General features: G+C 43.2%; 1 protein-coding gene across 1 annotated transcript in view; it reads left to right on the top strand.

Moving 5' to 3' along the window:
* The window catches only part of IFT122 (intraflagellar transport 122), a 251,801-nt gene extending 239,947 nt beyond the window's left edge, over positions 1–11,854 (top strand). The window contains exon 29 of the mRNA XM_069206316.1: positions 11,095–11,854. Within this exon, the coding sequence (XP_069062417.1) occupies positions 11,095–11,184 (90 nt within the window). The 3' untranslated portion in view covers positions 11,185–11,854. The remainder of the gene's footprint in view (positions 1–11,094) is intronic.
* Positions 11,855–20,211: the final 8,357 nt, after the last annotated feature.

Genomic DNA, 20,211 nt, shown 5'->3' with positions numbered 1-20,211 from the left:
TCTCTCCTCGAGAGTACCCCCTCCTTTACACCTTGCTGGAGTGCTCAATAACCCAGTCGCTATATAGTTTTTTTGCTTTCCTGCATTATATATTTGACAAATATTACTGGCGGGCGATGTGACTCCCAGTTATTTCTGGCAAAGTGCAGTGTTTCTAGCTGACTTGGCACAGAATCCGCCCCCACCCCAGTTATGTCCCCACTTATGGGACATGATCTAAGTACACGTGAGATGGTGTTATCACCAGTGCTATTGCCACCCTATTTATCGGGATCTTACAAATCAGGGGTTCTAAGTATCAGAGGTGCAAGATTTATATCCTAAATGTCTGGCATATTACTTGCTGTTCAGCTTATTGACTACTAACCTTACACTGGTAACCCTGTAAATGCTTCGCAAACATTTTGCTAGTTGCTACCTGTAATACTTGTTTTCTCAAATGAGCATTGGCAAAGCCAGTACGTCTCACCTTTTAGATTTGCCAATGTTATTTGGCGATACTCGTTACCATGGGTCAGCAAAAAGAAAACATATAAAAAGGCTAAGCTAATGTGTATGCATTCATCAGTCACCAAATAAACAGACAAATGTGTCATTGTGCTGTGTCAAGTTATTTTATTTTTTATTTTTTACTGTTCCATAATGGCGGACTCCCATCTCGGATTGGTCAATTAAATAAATGTACAAAGCAGTTAGAAAGCACCCTATTTACAAAGAACCAACCTGGCAGCAAGTTCCAACTGCTGGCCTTCTGAAAATAAATAAATTAATAAAACAAGGCGGGGGAGCAACAGAAGGCAGGAGGAGAAACAAAAAGCCACTCAGCGGCACGGTGTGGCAGTACAATAAACCTACTGGGGGTGGGTGGAGCAGTGGGGGAGGTAGGAGGAGATAATGTGGGAAAAAAAGGATGGAGAGGAACTGGGGATGAAAGTAAGATGGAGAATATAAGGAGGGCAGGGTTATGATGGATGGAAGGCGCACACGGGGAGAGAGAGCAAGAAGATATATGAACTCCCATGGAGTGCTAAAAGCAAAAGGAAAAAGTTGTTCCTTGAATTTAAGCAATGCAAGGATACAAGTTATTCAAGCAAAAGGTTGGTAAAGAAGCTTTAATCCAAGGGGAGGGCCAGCACAAGATGAGGAACACAAGCCATTGAATAAGAAGAAATGAAATGAGATTGGAAATAATGCCAACCAGTGATAATCACAGAGAGCTGACTCAGAGCCCACTCCTAAAATTGGTTTTGTACACAGTAGGTCTTTCAACAACAGACTACTAAATCTGTCTCTAAATAAGACCTAAAAACTAGCAAATTCTTAGTCAAAATGCCCCTTTGTTCCTGTCCCTGAGCATCTAAGCTTAGGGGTCCTGAAAAAAGTCATCCTGTACACGTCATATTCTCTCCAGCTCTTCCACCTCATCTTGAGCATATTACTTTTTCGTTATGCTTCTTTCTACACCTGACATTCCCGGGTCCTGGTGACCTCTTCTAATATGCCAATTTTCCAAATGACGGAATGGACTATGCAATAATTTCTCTTCTCATTATAGAAAGTATTTTCTCTCTGTGCATTTTTCAGTTTCCAGCTTTAAAAAGAGCTACTTATGAATTAACTGTTGTTGGAAGATTCACATTTGACCTCTGACCCGAGCATTGTACAGATTTTACAAGCTAAGTATATATATATATATGAAAGACTACTTCACCTTTTTGTGTTTCTCATCTTATGTTATGGCCTCAGCCATTTAACAAGATCAGAAAACCTTTATGCCCATAACAAATGTCCTAGCTGGCCAGAGGAGCAGCTCAGTTTGACCACCTCCCTGAGAGGGACACCCTTCTCAGCAGATCTGGTAGCTGTGGAAGCCAATATTGCAATTGTGTTTTTCTTTTAAACTTAAACTCACAAACCTCAGACATTCTGCTAGCCATTTCCAAAGTATTTACTAAAGCTGGTCCGTTCAACCCATCTGATAGTAAATCCAGGCACAGTTTCAGAATTTCTAAAAATGCGCATATCACATTTGCTATTCCAGGACTCAACATGCCCAGTCATAGTAATTTTACCCTTAGCAAAGGATTCACTTGCTAAACGTCTTTCAAAGTTTCCTGGTTTCAAGAACTAAAGGATATGTGGCAGGAGTTCAGAAATGCTTGTGGTGTGTGTCTAAATAGGCACTTCTAGAAATGTAGGCAGCTTTAAAGACGGAGAAAGGTAAGCCCTCTGTGCCATTTACAGCTTCGGATTGATGGTTTCCTTGCCCGTAAGACTTGTAAGCACTGACCCACCTTTGGCAGTCTGAGCGAGGTGCTTTTCATGCAGATAAACTCACTGCTGCTTAGCTTCAGGAATCCATAACCTCTTAGATCTCTTTCTTGAACAGGTAGCCTCCTGCAAGGCGAAAAAAACAAGCAGCTAATTTTGCAGTCTTTCAGTCAGTGCGTATGTTACTTGGGACAGGGAGTTCAAGCAGTAAATTCTTGCTTCTGAGATTCGTCAGTGCTAAATTCCATCCTCAGATGCAAATATTATTGATTGGCCATGTAGCAAAATCTATTGAGTCACAGGCGTACATGCCTGGATGGCTCTCTTGGTTACTCTGGTATACTTCTTTAACTATTACTGTGGTGAATAGAGGGTCAGTAGGTTTCTTGAAGCTCATGGTCACCCTAGCCACAATTCCAACACTTCACTGCTTGGCTCCAGAGAGATTTCTTGTATGTTTTTCTGCCATCATCCATCTAAAAAATGAGTAGAAGTGGTCTGACTGGAGAAACAATAATTATGACAAACATCCCTTTATAATATGTAAATAATACTGGCCTTGAGGAGAAGAGCTGATTGACAGCTTTGAAGAATCGGAATTGAGCAGGACCTGCATTTGTACCTTAATCCTCTTGATTTTTTGTTTTATTGGAATCTCCCACCTTGGATCTTTCATAGATTCACATGCTTGAATCATTCCTTGTTATGAGGCTCGGAATCCCTGGTAACTTTAAATAGCAGTAAACATTATTAAAATGGCTTTAGGGCCAGACACAGTGTTTGTTTAGTAGCATGTGCACCTTATTTTAAACAACCCAAACTTCAGCGAATAAGGTAGTAGTGCTGAGCCCTCTGCTCCCCATAAACTGTGTTCTTTCTCAGACCTTACAGTTAAACGTGCTCTTCCCTGAACTTAATCTAATTTTAGATTCAGATTCAACTAACCCTGAGTTTTTTTTAGGGTTTTGATCCGTAGATCTTCAGGCCCAGGGGGATACCTCCAACTGTGCCCAATGCATAGAAAGAGAAAAGGTTTCTTCTTAAGTCCTGCTCAGATTGCTATTGGGATCAGACATAAAGGAACCTTGGATTGGAGAGCACATCATAATTGGAAGGCAGCTCAGGTACACTGCAGCAGTTGGAAGGGCTGTAAAATATGGAATACTGTTCCACGGAGCATGGAAGTCATTTGGGGTGAGCTTAAGGTCAGTTGGGGCGAGCTTAAGGTCAGTTGGGGCAGGCCTCCTGTAGCCTGAAGACCTACCATAAACACACAGAGATGAATAAAAACAAAAAAACTAAGAATGGAAAAAAAAGTTGAAAAAGAAAGTATTGGCTCAGCAAGTCTTTTTTGTGGATGGGTGTGCTTATTTAATCAGGCAAAATGCAGCCACTGACAGCATAAGGCAATCAGTGAATAAGGTGGGCTGACTCATTGCTCTATGTTGTGCGTGGAAGCAAAATGTGAATAACAGTTGAGCAGACAATTGGGTGAAGGGAGCTGACCGAAAGCCCCTCTTTCTGTGTATATATGTGTGTTTTTTATTTATGGTTTCTTTTCATTACATAAGGGTGACGAAACAGCTAAGGCTGTCTTTAGGTCACACCTGCTGATGTGTTTGAACTAATCAGTCACCTCTAAGCTTCAAAAGTGTGATCGTTTCTTACAAGTAATCATAAGTCAAAATTTGCTAACATCGATGCGGAGTGAATCAAGCCAATAATAAAGTATATATTCAATACAATGTCTATTTAGATTAATATCAGTCGGCCTGACCACAGTTATGTTTTTTTATCTCTTTTTTGCCAATCTTCCTTTGATGTATCAATATATTTTGTGTTAGAGTTATACAAAAGGCTTAAGGGGCATCAATTATTGTGATGTCACCAGGATCAAGGGCATATGGTATCAGTTCCTGGGATTCAGGTTCAAAGTTGGTATGATGTCACTTCCTATGATGCCATTGTGGGCAAGCTGAGTGCAATGCCACTTCTGCTACTCTTGGCAAATTTATGAATTGTCATATATGCTTTGGAGGCTTGGTCTGAATAGGAGGAGGGCTTTATAAGGCAAAGACAGGACTTCTGGGTGCAAGAAATTTGCCCTTTCTTCAGGGTTGCCCTGGATTTTTCATCTTTTGCTGAACCCTATATTGTTGATGACTGTAGAACTCTGTGCACTTTACCCCTGCTAACTAGTAATAAAGTACCTGTGCTTCCCCTTTCAGCATGGTGAAATTAGTATACACCTAGTTGGCATAGGTAACTTAACTCTAAGTCCCTAGTAGATGGTACAAAGTGTACTCCGGTCCTGTAAGTTAAATGCCACTAGTGGACTGCAGCACCCATTGTGGCACCAACCACAATGACAGTGCAAACGTAACTGCAGGCCAACCATTTGTAGCCTGGCTATAGCAGTTTTAAAATGCAGATTCGACCTGTCAGAATAATCCCTTTTGACAGGTCAAAACCTTCCTTTTAAATATTTATAAGTCACCCCTATGTAGGCATGCGGTGGTCTCCTGGTACATCTTACGGTTTATAACTGATATTCCCTTTAGAACATTAGGTAAGCCAATAGGGACTGATAAGACAAAGGTGCCAACCTAATTAATTACATGTACTCATTTGGCTACCGTTATTCACATATCCCTAAACAGAAAAACTACTAACCAAAAGTCTAATAGCGAGTGACTCTTGCACAATTCATTGTAGGAGGCCTAAGAGAGACAAGCTGTACAGCCTCTCTCTCCCTAAAGTCCTCTTTTTCCTCTAGGTAGATTTTGTTAACCATGGTGAGACTGCATATGCCTAGTCTCTTGGTCCTCTTGGAGAGGAGGATTGGAGAATTATCGTCGGACTCCAGTCACCAAGTTTCCAATACTTACTAATCATAGGAATCAGGAAGGAAATATTTACATGAATGATCTGCACTATCAGTGCATTATTTCATGTATCCATCCCACCATCTGTCCCTCTTTGATTGCAGCAAGACTGCCCTCAGACATACTAAAGGGCAGGGAATGGAAGCTGGCATTGTGTCTAGAATGAAAGAAAATTGCCACCTCCTTTGGTGATTATGCTATAGAAAGTCCTCCTCCAGGTACTTCCATGAAGATAACATGAAAGAGGGAACCATGTGAAGCTCCCTCCGGTGGAATTGCAACTCAGACACATGCATCCACCTTCACAAAGGCAAAACCATGCATTTTCCAGGTAAGCTGTCGAAAAATGCAAATTATCAGCATGCTCAGAAAATGCTGTGAAAACCCACTCTGCTGATATCCTTTCAGAAATCCTGCATAAACTGTCAGTAATGAAGACTCCACCATTGATTACATAAAAGCAGCTATTGTCAATCAACCTTATGTCAAAGGCTACATCGTCTGTGAATTCCATCCCATCAGAGCAGAAGATCATGTTGACGATGGCACTATCGACCCTATGTACCTCATCAACGGCAGCTGTCAGCAATGATCCTGTTGATGCAGAGCCTAGCAACATTGCCGTTATCGATGATGGCCTCCTCCACGATCATCTCCACTGCAACTGTATATTCAGTGCCAGCAAATGGTACAATTGACTGTCCCATTGACTACAGATTTGGCCTTTTTACGATCGATGAAGGTACCACCAGCCTATTTGTATTCACCAGTGAAGGTCTTTGATCCTTTGTCAATGCAAATACTTGACTCTGAGTTAGAGCCTGACATCAGCAAATAAGAATTTGTGTCGGAGACCGCCTGTAGTCCTGCGCAGTTGAATATGTGCTACATTCTGGTGTACAAGGAATATGAATTGGAAGAAAGACACTCAGAGTTCCCTCTTAAAGGTTACAAGGAGTATGAGTTCCTGAAACTTCCATCTGACGGTCGCAGAAGAGATTGTCAGGCTTTCTACGAGCCAAGACATCCCTATAATTAACCCCCTGCGATGGAGTTCCTGTTTTCTTTCATTAATGACCACGCTACAGCACATAATGGAAGCTTTTCAAAGATTTGTTCCTCCAGGAGTATCACTACAGCAACATGTTCTGCCTATACCACAACCACAGATTCACATGCTGTAGATGGCACATCCACCATTGTCACATCCGGCACTAAGGCAAATACCCCCTACTCCAAAAGGTCTGAGGTTTGAAAATTCCTATGGCATTGAACGTGACATGGTTGTAGATAAAAAGCAAGAGGATGATGGTGATAGCAAGGATGACGAAGAATGGAGGAAGTTCATCCTTCTTAAAGGAGGCAAAACATCCCCATTGCCCCAAGCCACACACTTCAACAGGCAACATGGCCTGGTTCTAAGTTTTGTTAGAACGAGTGACCAAGAAGTGCTATCTTCTAAAGTGTTGGTGGAGCAGCAATAGTTTTTGTATTATTTAAAATAGTAGACAATGAAATCCATCCCTATCTTGATTCAAAGGAGTGGTTAAAGTTTATGCAAACATCATTCATGGTACAACCTGTGGTGCCACATCTCAAAAAGTAATTCCTTGCACCCTACACTGCCCCAACATGCTTAGCAGGCCATCTAAAGCTGGATTCTATTATTGCAGGAGCGGCTAATAGACGTTCATAGAATCCATCCAAACCAAATTCCACCGGCTCAGATAGGGACGAGAAGCATATTGATAACTTGATCCACAAAGTAAGGTTGATGGCAGCAGCTTCCATAAAGGCAGCCAATGCATTTGCCATCCAATGTTGGTACAACAGCCTGATGGAGCATGATATTTTGCCTTTACTGGACTTGATCCTTGAAGACAGAAGAGAGGAGGTTAAGCCATTGTGAACAAAGTGGGCAGCTCTTTGAGTACCATCATTTATGTTTTGATGGATGTCTCTTATGCTGGTTTGCAGCAGTAGTGAGGAGACTGGGATGGCACAGGTTCATGTTATTCCGTTCTGCAAGCGAAAATTCTTGACCTGCCCTCCCGCGGACACTTCTTTGGCAAATATGTGGATGCCTTACAAAGTATTAAAAAAAGATTGAATTGGTACTTTCTATTGGAGCCCTGCAGTACGGACCTGTTCCTTCCACATCTTTTCGTGGTTCTAGATTTACAGGGGAGGCTACCACCAACAAGGTTTCCAATACTTCCCTTCCAGACAAGGTTACTCTTCAGGCATGGGCCAGGGATGTGAAGGTTACCACAAATGGGTGGAATATGAGGAATATCCTCAATATCACGTCCTAGATACCACAAAACGACCCTAACATGTTTATGGTACCTTCTACCTAAACTGGGCATTCTGACTAGTTGTTGGCCTGCATCAGTTTATGCCACAGTAAGGCTAAACATACTTTTCAGATGGTGTGAGATCACATACCACAACACCTTATTCAGCAATTGTTTACTACCACAGCCACCTAATTTGAAACAACCCAAACCTCTGTCACTGTGGTGGAAATGCTGGGCTCTCTGCTTCCCTTAAAGGCTAATATAGCTCGGAGCACAATTGGGAGGTATACACAAAATAGGTAGTGAGCCTCTGACCAGGGGGAAGGGAGGTTGGCATGCCCATTTTAACACTTTTTACTGCTATTTAAAGTTACCAGGGATTCTCAGCCTGAGATCAGGGAAGTATTCAAGCATGTGATTCAAGTAACCTTCACCCTCAAGTGATCTGTTTATTCCTGATTAATGTGATCTTATTTTGGAAGATAAAACCCAGTTCTCTGTCAGTTCAACCCACGACAACACAAGGACTTGTGTGCACTTTTGGTTTATTATGGCTTTTAGGAGCATACATAAAGCTAGATTTAAATAGGGACGTCTTCCTTAAATAGTGCAGTTATATTTTAGCCCACTAAAATCTTTCTCAGCCCTCTTAGTGTCCAGAACATGCAGCTTTATCTTCAGATTTCTAGGAGTTTTTTTTTTTGCCAAGTCCTTCAGTACCTTCTCGTCTCCTGCGTGTCTCTCCAAGACACTCCTATAGAGTGCTGTCTCTCTCTCTCCCCACTAAAAAAGTAAACATGCAAGCTTGTTCCACATTTCAAGGCGAAAGCGTAAAAGTCCTGTTGGGAGATAAGGCTTCAAGAACCCAGCTGGTCTGCATTACAACACTCTTTCCACGAATGTGATCTATTAACGGTTTCCAGAAGAGATTGGTCAGATCTTGGGGTTTAGTTCAGCACAGGCAGAAATGTCTTTGCTTTTTAAACTTCTCCACTAGCCAAATGAGGGGAAAGGAGTCCAGGGAACTAAGCTACGACTGTATCTTAACCTACCATAACATGTATATTTATGAAGTTTACGTTCAACCTGATGCCTCACTTGGTGCTAATGATAGCTGGATATTGTTACTCAAGTCAGTGGTACTTCATTTATTGATCTTAGAAAATCTGAGTGGACCTATCAGGTTTCGAACGTTTGAACCATGGGGTCAAACTTATCCATGCAGTGGGTACATTTGTCTAATTAGCCAGTAGACAGTTGTGATACATACTTCTCTCATGAGATAGTGAGTACATGTGTATACAGCGAATGCACAGGCCGTGGCTCTAGTGAGATATTTGGAGAATAACCTCTCTAATTTGGAACTCACAACTCACGGTCTTGCGCTTCTAGGTAAAGGACTGGGATTTTGCCCGGGAGATTTTGGGGACTTTCAGAGAACGAAAATTGACTTTTTCAAATTTATTAGACGTTTAAAGTTGAGGAAGTATTTTGCTAATCACCCCGATATCATAGGCACTAGTACCTTATTTGTGGGTCACAATGATGATCAACATTTGTCCATCATGGATGTCCATGATACGGCTACTCTTCTGTCAATTGCGGATTGTGAACAGGATCCTAACACAATAACACGTATTCTATCAGATCTTGATATCCCATCAGATTCACTCCCGAGTGGTCTGAGGAGAAAATCGGATTGGATACCAACATTAACGAAGGACAATTGTGTAGATACTTTTTTTAAAGTTGTCTGGCGCGACTTAAATAAATTAGAGTTCAAAAATAATTCTCGCCAACATGTTTGGCATCAGAACCTCACCCAAGCAGAAATGAGCTATTTGAGACTCTTACAGAAAAATGAGGAGATTACCATCAGAGAGGCAGACAAAGGAGGGAATATTGTGATTATGAACACCTCAGACTATGATCGAGAGATATATAGACAACTAGAAGATGCTACCTGCTACGAAAAGATTGCATCTGACCCTATCCCTGCACTCGCTAATAAAATCAATAAATTTCTACATGATTGTTTGGATCGTTTAATTTTAAAAGATGAGGAATACATGTACTTACGTGTACATAGACCCAGGAATCCTTGCATATACGTACTACCTAAAATTCATAAGAATCCTACTTCCCCTCCAGGTAGACCTATTGTATCAGGGATTGGTGGTCCTACTGAAAAACTGTCGGAATATGTTGACATCTTTTTACAGCCTATTGTAGGGAACTTACCATCTTATATTAAGGATACGAAACATATTCTCAGTATATTAACAGACGTTACCTGGGAACCAGGGATGATTCTAGTCACACTAGATGTGACCTCCCTATATACCAGTATTAACCATGAACAAGGAAAGGAAGCGTTACGTCATTTTCTTTACAGAAGACCTGCGAGTTTGTATGGCCATACTCTAATGTTAATAGACATGGTGGATTTGATCTTGAATAACAATGTTTTTCTTTTTAAAAATGACTGGTATCGTCAAAAACAAGGTGTGGCTATGGGTTCCAAATTTTCACCAGCTTACGCTAATCTATTTATGGGACTGTTTGAACATAACAAGATCTGGAGTAAAGAGGGGAGTAAATGGGTTTCAGATATACTCTATTGGGGTAGATACATTGATGACTGCCTGATGATCTGGACAGGTGACTTACAAGAACTTGACTTGATGGTGTGATTGCCTTTCCACACTGAAGATCCGATACATCACTAACTTCGAATTCTATATTCATGAGTGCCCTGACAGTTGTCTGTTGTACTGTTAGTTTCCCTGGAAACATTGGAGGATTAAGGATGATCCTCTTGCCAGGAGCACCATGCCATGATTGAAAAGTGGATACTACTATATGGACTTACTGTGAGCGCCCAATTCCTATGACTCTCTTCCTAGGTGCTTTCGTTTGACTAGTGAGTACATGTGTATACAGCGAATGCACAGGCCGTGGCTCTAGTGAGATATTTGGAGAATATCTTAAGTAACTACTAGAGCGTGTTGATCTGAAGATACAACACCATGATGACAGTGTACTATCTCATCATGCAGAGTATCACAAACGCCCAAAAGCTGGCTAGTGAATCCCATCCAGGATTGTACATGTCAAGCCATAGACCATCGTCAGAGGGTGAAGAACCTAAGAGTAGAGAAGTAGAGAAAGAAGAGCTAGTCAGTAACTTTAAGGTGGGCGCTTGTTGTGGGGCTTCTTTCAACTGTATGTTCTCTACCTAGTTGCTGCACTAATGCTGCAGTGTGCTGTCTTATTAACTTGCTTTATTGAATAGCACACCTCTTATATATCAGTATCTTTTAAATACGTCCCTCCCACACTCCACAGGAGTTTTCCTATCGCTTGGCATCATTGAGCCTTGATAAACCCTGTGTTAAATGCTGACTGCAGACAATACACAAAATGTCTTCTTTAAGTTCCTGCAAAGTTGCCCAGCTTTCCACTTTTGAAAGCTTCACTTATCTACCCAATACTGATTGTATGTTGCTGTTGTCAGGAAAGTCTTTACAGGTGTATGTAGTGCCACACGTGAGCAAGCGGCACCAACAAATGTGAGTCCGTGGACCAGAGACCATCTTGTGGGTTATATTAAATTTGTGAACTCTTCTCTCTTCCAGATGTTCCACACTGAGGATTATGAGCTCCTGGTGCTGCAGCACAACTGTTGTCCTTATTGCCGGAGGCCCATTGATGAGTCTAACCAATGAAAAACCAAAGTTATCAAAGCATTTACCCCAACTGTGCCCATACTGGCATTATGTCTTTCCGCAGAAGACTTGTTCCTGGCAGTTACAGTGCATAAGTACTAGAAACCAGAGTTCTGCGTTGAACTGAGTGGCACAGTGTTCAAAGTACCTTGACAGAGTGAGAAGACAAAGCACTTCACGCAACACATGATCTAAAAGTGCCAAGTCCTTTGTTGCCGTGTCGTGGCACAGCGCTGGTGCATTCCAAGTCAGTAGGGTTTGGGGAGCTCATGAGTAAAATGTGACGTTACTGACCCAAAAAAAGCATTGAAGACATTGAGAGATGGATGGGTGGTTCCACAGGGTGGATGTTGGACCATAAAATTAGGATGCAACCAACTGTTGCCCCGAAGAGGTAAAAGGGAAGGTAATTTGTATCAATTTTAACACTAATTATAATTCCAAGATCTGTATTTATATTATTTTCTTACTGTGTATATTTATATGAAAAACCGGATCAAAATTTGTGTACATATATTTTGAAATACATTTGTTATGCTATTAAATTTCGGAGTTGTTCTTTACAACCTTTCAGCGTTTACCGATGAATTATTAATATGCAAATGGAAGTCTGTTTTTCAACAAAGTGAAATACTTCAGAAATGGTATATTAAAGACTTTTTAAATGTCAACGTGTGTTCATTACTTCAAAAGGCTGAAGTGAATGTTTGAATATTTGTCAAATCTAATGTGGCAAACGTTGATAAAAATTGATAATGCGGGCATGTTAGCATTTTATGAAAACTGGTAGCGTGTGGTCACTGAGCATTCTGGAAACTTTGGAAATGTGCTAACTGCAGCAATTGAAAACTGATCCAGTAGGGTTATTCTGTAAACAGTGAGTGAGGATGCTAACAATGTCGGCTCACTTGGGCTTTATAAAGGGCCAAGAGAAGCAGACCAGGAACCGCAACCAGAGGACAGCACTGTCTGGAACCGCTCTCGTCTGTAAGTCTCCTGATCCGCTTGAGGACGCTTCCTTCAAGGTGCAAGCTATTAATATTTTGGGGTGCAGCACCAGACATGCACAACACACCTACTGTGAGCAAGAGAATTAAAACACTTACAAGAGTGCAGCAAGTTGTCCTGCACCTCATATTGCCTTGGTGGAAGAATCCAGCTTTTCAGTCTGTAGAGAGTGATGGGTTGGTCCTCACTTCTCAGCTACCTCAGCTGTTAAACATGCAGTCACCCCAAGCAGGTTTCTCATCCTCCAGGAAACTGCAGCACATGAGATATCCAGCAAGAGTGCCTCAGAAGACTGGTTCAGCTCACCAGGACAAATGCACGCTTAGGTACTCCCCCTGTATGGGTCCGGGCAGGAAGCTCATCCGCTCAGCATCATGTGTGTTGTAGGAAGGTATCCTTGACGCAGCATGTCCTCCTGACCAGACAGAACCTTACAGCACAACCTCACTACTTCAGTAAACAACTGGACATACTTCTGTGACAGTATCCCATAAATGACATTCTGCCATTCCACATGACAACCTGCATGTAAACTTCACAGTGCTGATTTCAGTAATGCTGACCATGCCCCCATGTTTCTTCCGTTGACCTATGTGCGTCACACCTCTTGTTCCCTAATACTTGAAGCGCCTGTTGCTAGCGCACCCAGTCCTTAATAAGTGAATTTACATGGGGACGCGTATAGGTCGATGAACCTTTTCAATCGCATGGAGTATTCTAGTCATGCGGTGACCATTGAATCAATAAACGACATCAATAATCATTAATCAACTTTAGTTAGTCACCCTCAAACCCATCTACTCGTGAATAACCACAACTCGAGGAAGAGTTAATAACTTTTAGTTCCCTATTGCTTACAATTCAAAATCATCCGTTAGTTCAAGCTTTAATCAACTTTATTAATCCATAAAAAGAGCATCATCATAGAAAAGACTGATGCGGAAAGATAACCCTATAAGCTACGACAATTAGCATTAATAATGTGGTTCAACAATTAAGTCCGGCAGTCATTGTCACCGTCAACATCACCTCTATCAGCCTACCTAACCAAGATTACCATTAGCATGTGGGTCTTCATGCGAAAACAATTTGGAGAAAAACCATCAATTTGGAGAAAAAAAATCTACCTAAGTGAGAGTCTCTACAAAACAGCGAAGTTGGTACCTAGAAGGAAAGGCACAAAATAGTCACATTTTCATAGCTACCTATCCAGGAATGGATCAGCAACAAGTCAGTCTTTGTCTTCAGGTCATCAATTAGTCAGCTACGGATCAGGCTCACAGAGTACGAGCCTAATATCAGCACCTCGAACAGCGTCTCCTGACGTCATCGATTTCTCCTCCGATTCTGAGTTCTTTGCCCCTTGTCATGACTTTTTATTAGGGTCTCCCAGTCCATCCCCCTAATTGCTAATTGCTCAGTTAGTCAGCAGATATGACTAACCTTTAGTCTTTGTTTACGAAATCTATTAATTTCAATAATTCCTGGGTCACAAGCAGTGGATTGGTCCTCTACTCGATGCCCTCATCATCCGGCTCATCAGGTATCAAAATTGTTGCATAAGGCTCTTCAGTCAGTGCCTTTATTGTTCAAGTCCTGGGAAGGTACATTTAGCCTACTCTACACATAGTTGTAGCAAATTGTCTTCATCATCTCCTGTCCGCGGTACATTGCAGAATGTTCTAGCTACTTGAACTTCGAGCAGGTCAAGGCTGTCCATGACAAGGTCAGTCCTCTGCAAAGTGTCCTATTTTTCCATGTTCATAGTGTGCGAGGCCCAGTTGAGACCAGGCCTTTAGTTCAATTAATTTAAGACTATAAATTAATGTAAAACAGGTTATACATCTCATTATGACATATTAGTACATTTTTCTCAATATTTTCATTATTTTGTATATTTTTTTTAGTATACATGGTGATCACACCCGAGGGCACATTTTCCAACGTGCACATTATTTTTCTACGATTATTTTCTCCACACATTTTCTCATTAGTAATAACATATAGATCCTTAATCATTTTCTCAATTAGCATATCTGCTTCAACATTGTCAAGTGTATGGGTGCCATTGAACACAGCACCGCAACCTGCAATTCATAAGATCATCATTAGGTGCTGGTAGCTGCAAGACTGTAAGAAACAGACTAATATATTGCCCTATCCATTAACTGTCTACATAGAAGAAATATTTCCCTTTTTTATCTTTTAAGAATATGGGCTCAAAATGTATAAAGAGAAAAAAAAAAAAAAAAAAAAGCAGACCCAACACGAAGCTGCATTGAAGCTTCATTCTTTTCTATTTTGTCCATTTTAAAAGGAGAGAAAACAAAATGAAATTGTTCACAGCGGCATATCATTGCATATGCCTGTGACAATTTAAGGCAGCAAAATGCATCGCCACAATTCCAGCATGTATCACACTGGCAGTTCATCCCTTAGGTCTTTTTATTCTAATGGATACTTCTAACCACTAGTCCCTCACCTTTAGAATATCCAAAGGTGCCAGACCGAATCTGGAATATTTAAACAGCGTTGCTCTCACGCACTGATAGATGGCGCGTGCAGGTCTGCATCACCTTTGTTCAGCTCAGTCCAAGAGGTGACAATCGAGTTGCATATAAGTGCTTCGCCTTCATATCAACATCACTTCTGTTCTTTCCGTGCCTTAGTATGTGGATCTGGAGCTCGCTCTCAACTTTTTCTTCTTCACTTGACGAGGTTTTACTCAAAATTATTTTTCCAGTGTTCTACGGAGCTATGTACCATACTAAAACTGCAGGGTTTAAGCCTTGTAGGAACTGTCGCAAACAGATGTCTGTGACAGATCCCCACACGGTATGCCTTCTGTGGTTTTTTTTTAGGCTCAGTGCACGACTCCCAAGTTCTGCGATGAGTGTGCCCAACCCTGGGAATGTGGAGTGAAGCTATAGGTCACCAATCACTGAAAGAGGCCTCAGTAGTCCTGCTTGAAGTTGAGGGTTCAGGCCCGTTCCTGTGACCGGTCATTGCCAAGGCCAAGCCTTTCAGTAATTCAAAGTGAAAGCACAAGAAGGCCAAATGGAATTTGTGTTAGTCCCACCACTATCAGCCTGAGTAGTTGCAAAGATGTATGGATGCTTTGAGATTTGGATCCTGGTCTTCTGCCGAGGGGCTGATTTGGAAACTGATTCTGCTGCACCCAGAGTTTCCGTGTCCACCAGCGATGTCACAATTGATTGAGGCCTTTGGAGAGGCCAAGTAATACATTTTCATCTCTCTTCTGGCATCTTATAGTGCTCCTTCGGGCCCCAAGGATCCGGAGAGGCCTCCAGTCTGGTTAACGCCAACAGATCTGCCTTTAGCACTGTTTGTGCCTCCAGAATCTGCCGCAGGTTCTCCTATGAGGTGTCACTGACTCACCTGACACCAGCCCAATCCACCTCAAACAGAACAATGCCTTTGATTTGAAGCTGCACCCCAGTGCTCCAACAAGTTTTCAGGCCAGACTCTCAACAGAGCCACCCAGTCTTTGGGGATGACAATGGTTATGAGGGACATTATTTTCCCCAGTATTATGATGGTAAATATGTTTTATGGACTTCCAGGAGGCTAGTGGGTTGGACACTTACCTCGACACTAGGTTGTGATCTTCCCCAGGACCACTAAAGAAGAGAGCGCCTCCTTTCCTGTGGTTATTGAACATGCAGCACAAGTATTGGATTTGGAACCACCAGCTTTGGAAGTCAAAAACAACATACCAACCAGTGGTTATACAGCCACAACAACCTTCATCAAAACCATTGCTGCCATTTAATGAAGCCCTGACTGTCACCCTTTTGGGCACCTGGTCTAATCCCTGTTCCTGTCCAACAGTAAACAGACAGGTGGCTAAATTCCACAGGTGAAGCAACCCTGCTCTCCGTAAGTTTCACCCTTCACCACAGAGTTTGGTGGTTCAAGCCTCCACCAGTAAGATGAACCTTAATTCTTTTACTATGACTCCTCCTGACAGAGTCAAAATGTATTAAGGGATGTGGATGATTTTCTCGGCCAGTCTAGCCCTCCCCATCAGTCAGTGCTAGCTGCCTGCTTGGGAGTTCCATGTGTCTTTCTATTCCTGCAAGACAGTATCCCCAGCAGTTTCACCCCTTTCGAGGCAACTTCAGAAGGTTGACATAGCGCCCACACCAAGGCCCTTCATACCTGCAGCAAGCACCCCAGACTTTTTGGGGTCGGGAATTGGGAGGGGATCGAGCACGCACAGTCCAGGATAACTTGGGCTGCGAACTTCGCAGTTCCTCACCCCTCTGGCATCAGCCTTGAAGCTGCTTTATTTTGCAGTTAGTGGCACATGACTGCCATGTGAGAAGTAGGATTAGGCATTTCCTCCAAGGGTAGCAGAATATAAGATCTGGCAATTGGGTCCTCCTAATCGTCCAACGGGCCTATACCCTTCCATTCTTTTTTGTCCTGCCAAACCGGAACATCTTTGATAGGAACACCTGTTCCATTTTGCTCTGAAAAGTGCAGGTTCTTTTGGCTAATAGAAGCCATAAAGAGGCTCCCGGCCCAAGAAATAGGTACTGGCTGTTACTTCTGCTATTTATCATCGTGCCAGAGAAGGACAGAGACCTCTGTCCTATTTTAGATCCAAGCTCTCCGAATGCCTTTTTGTTTTAAGGACAAAGATGCTCACAGTGGCTCAGATTCTGTCTGACCTAGATCTAGGTGAATGGATGGTGACTTTGGACCTGCAGGCTGCCTGTGTTTATTTACCTGTCCTGCAGGTGGGCCAGTGTCCTGGCCACCCACAGCACTCACACTGTCCGTAAACTGCATGTCCTAAGGAAGCAATATTACATAGATTTTTACTGGGCACTTATGGTCCAGGCTGTAAACTGTAAACTTCGTACTTGTATAGCGCACTACTCACCCGTTAGGGTCTCAAGGCGCTGTACGCATACCGCTGTGGAACCCCTCCTGGCTTGTCCCTGTGAGGTGCCCACTCCTGGGCAACCTCCAAGGTGAAGCCAGGCATCCCAGCGCTGTTGGGGCCGTTGTGGAGATTAAGCAAGCTATTGCCCAGAGTGGGACCAATGAATTAGATTAGGCACCGATATGAGAATGATCAGGTCCGAGGAAATTGAGCTCAAGACCCGCTGAGGCGGGAATTGAACCCTGGTCCCGGGCCAGATTTCTGCATCAGGGTCTGCCGCTCTAACCATTGAGCCACACTTCTCCACAGGCTTGGAGAAGGCGTTCATTGCTATGTTCAGGGTATCAAACTCATACGAACCAGTGAAGCATAGAATAGAGCAAGCCAACAGAAGTTGGTACTAGAGTAAGAAGTTCAGGATATAAAGGAACCTATTTTGTTTTTAAAACCTAATGAAGGGTTTGCCACCTGAGCACATAATCATTCAGTCTGCATATTCAACAAGAGCATGGTTATCATTACCAGAACATTCCACTCCAGGTAGCACAAGATTAAAAAATCTCGGTTGCCATTTTGAGAACCAAAGATATAAAAGTCACATTCAACCTGCCAATCTTTGCTTGGCAACTGTCTTTCAACTGAGGAAGAAGCTTCTTTCCATCCTTTCCAGCGACTTACCGAAAAGGCCATCCAGGTTTCATGCTAAAACGATCCAGGTATCTGGCCTCTGCTTTCAACTTCTGCTTCCCGAGGGAAACCTGCAAAGGAAGTAGAAATGGGCAACAGCAATAGACAGATAAGCACCACTCAGTCTTAGCACATGCACGTATGAAACCACAAAGATTGTGCGCACAACAGACCAAAAGCACATAAACTAAAGACTTAATAACAAGGCATGTTGGTAAATCAAGGCCCTTTGCAGATGATACCACTTAAGATGATTCTGTAAAGAAAGACGAACAAACAGATGTTTAGGTACAGAACATTTTTGAAGTATAGAAATTGAATAATCAAATGGTGGTGAAGTTTACAATGAACATTCATTCGACTGGTGATAAAAGAACTAACTCTTGACAAGAAATCTAGAACTTTGCTTTAACTTAAGAATTGACAAACCGGAATAATATAACAGTTCATCCAAACAAAGGAATTTGGGCACAATCCTTGAAACTGTATCAAGCGAGAACCAGAACCTTACAGAAAGTTTGGTCATGTATTAAAAAAAAGCAGAATAATAGACCTGAGTAAGAAGCATATTGGAAGGAGTAGTGAGCTGGTCTGCCAGAGCACAACAAGCACACATTTTCTCTTGTTTTCTTTCAATACCATTTCCCTTTTCGCTACTGCCAAGAACACGGAATGTCCAGGCTTTTGTGCACTGAAGTTCACAGGAAGGCTTGGATATGCATTCCGCATGAAGTGGAGCACAGGACTCTTGTACGCCTTTCTTTCGGTATCTCACCTCCCCAGAGTTTTGAGCAAGTTCAGGAACGACTGGGCCCACGTCATTCTAGTGGATTGGGCTATGAGAGTGTGGTACTTGGAACTTATTGGCGCTGGAGAAGGTCTCGTTGGTACGACCGGCGGTGGTCTGGATTCGGTCCATGATACCCTATCTGAGTCGAAGCCGCTGGTGTGGAACCTAATGGGCCCTCCTCTGACCCCGCGGGGCCCAAATGCGCTCCAGAGGGGTCGGCCCGCTTGAATACATGGTGCTTGGCCTCGCAAATGTCTTTCACATGACTGGGGGTCACTCCAGCTCCCAGAAATTAAAGGAGGCGCGGAGTTGGACCTGGCATCGAGTCCATGGAATGGGCCTGGAACGCTGATGTTCAGAACTCGTTGCGTCAGCCGACGGATGTGGCAAATTTGAAGTCTGCTTAGACTTCTTCTTTTGCCTCTTTCCCAAGTGCCTTGAGGACCAGGAGTGGGAAGAGGAGGACTTGGGGCTCCTTGAGTGGTTCCTCGACCTTCTGCTTGACCGTGCCGGATGGCTTCGATTGCCGGGCCACAAGCAGCTTTAGGGAACACTCCCTCAAAGCCTTTGGCACCCTGGCCAGCAGCCCGAGCACGACTTCAGGTCGTGGTCGCACTTGAGACACCATAGGCAGACAAGATGAGGGTCCGTAACTTACATGGCGCGGTGACAAGCGACACACGGCTTGAATCCTACCATATCTCGACACACTTTACAAAAAATACTCAACAAAATGTCAGAAAAAGCCTGTCAAAAAATGACAGTGGGGTAGCTCTGTCCAAATCTGCGCTAACTGGCACAGAAAGGAAAGAACTGATGTCTGCACGCTTGGGTGGCATCTATATAGGTGACTGCAGCATCACATCCGGCGCCAACGATGCTATGCAGAACTGAATGGAGCCACTTAACGGCGCTAACCGGGGTATTGCACAAGCAAAAGTTTCTAGATCCAGCCTGACGCCTGGGAAATTCAAAGGTAAGGAATCTGCAGCTAGATATAGGGCCTGATTACGACCCTGGCGGCCTGCGGAAAGCTGGCGGTAACACTGCCAACAGGCTGGCAGTGTTCCGCTAGCTATTATGACTGTGGCGCAATAGCCACGGCCATACCACCGGCCCCTCCAACATACCGCCAGGCTTCCGCCTGGTGGTCATAATCCCCAGGGAAGAGGTGCAAGCACCTCTCCCCTGGGGATTATGAGTCCCCGACCGCCAGCCTGGACTTGGCATGAGCAGTGCAGGGGCCCCCAGGCACAGCCGCATCGCGTATTTCACTGCCCGAATTTCGGGCAGTGAAATGCGCGACGGGTGCTACTGCACCCGCTGCACATCAACATTGCCGCCAGCTCTATTACGAGCCGGCTGCAATGTTGATGTGACTTTTCTGCTTGGCCAGCGGACGGAAACAGTTACCGTCCGCTGGCCCAGCGGAAAAGTCATAATAGGGAGCCAGATATACTGCCAGCACTGGCAGTATACTGGCACCCGCAGCTTCGGCGGTCTTTGTGAAAGACCGCCAAAGTTGTAATGAGGGCCATAGTCTCTAATAGATAATGTGCTACCAAAGGTAAGTAACTTGTTCGACTGACCAATTGCAGGCAAAACTTTGGATGTATTCTTTTTTGTT

The sequence above is a fragment of the Pleurodeles waltl genome, chromosome 9, assembly GCF_031143425.1.
Source record: "Pleurodeles waltl isolate 20211129_DDA chromosome 9, aPleWal1.hap1.20221129, whole genome shotgun sequence".
Lineage (NCBI taxonomy): Eukaryota > Metazoa > Chordata > Amphibia > Caudata > Salamandridae > Pleurodeles > Pleurodeles waltl.
The sequence above is the reverse complement of the archived record's forward strand: the minus strand, read 5'-3'. Positions and strand labels throughout refer to the sequence as shown.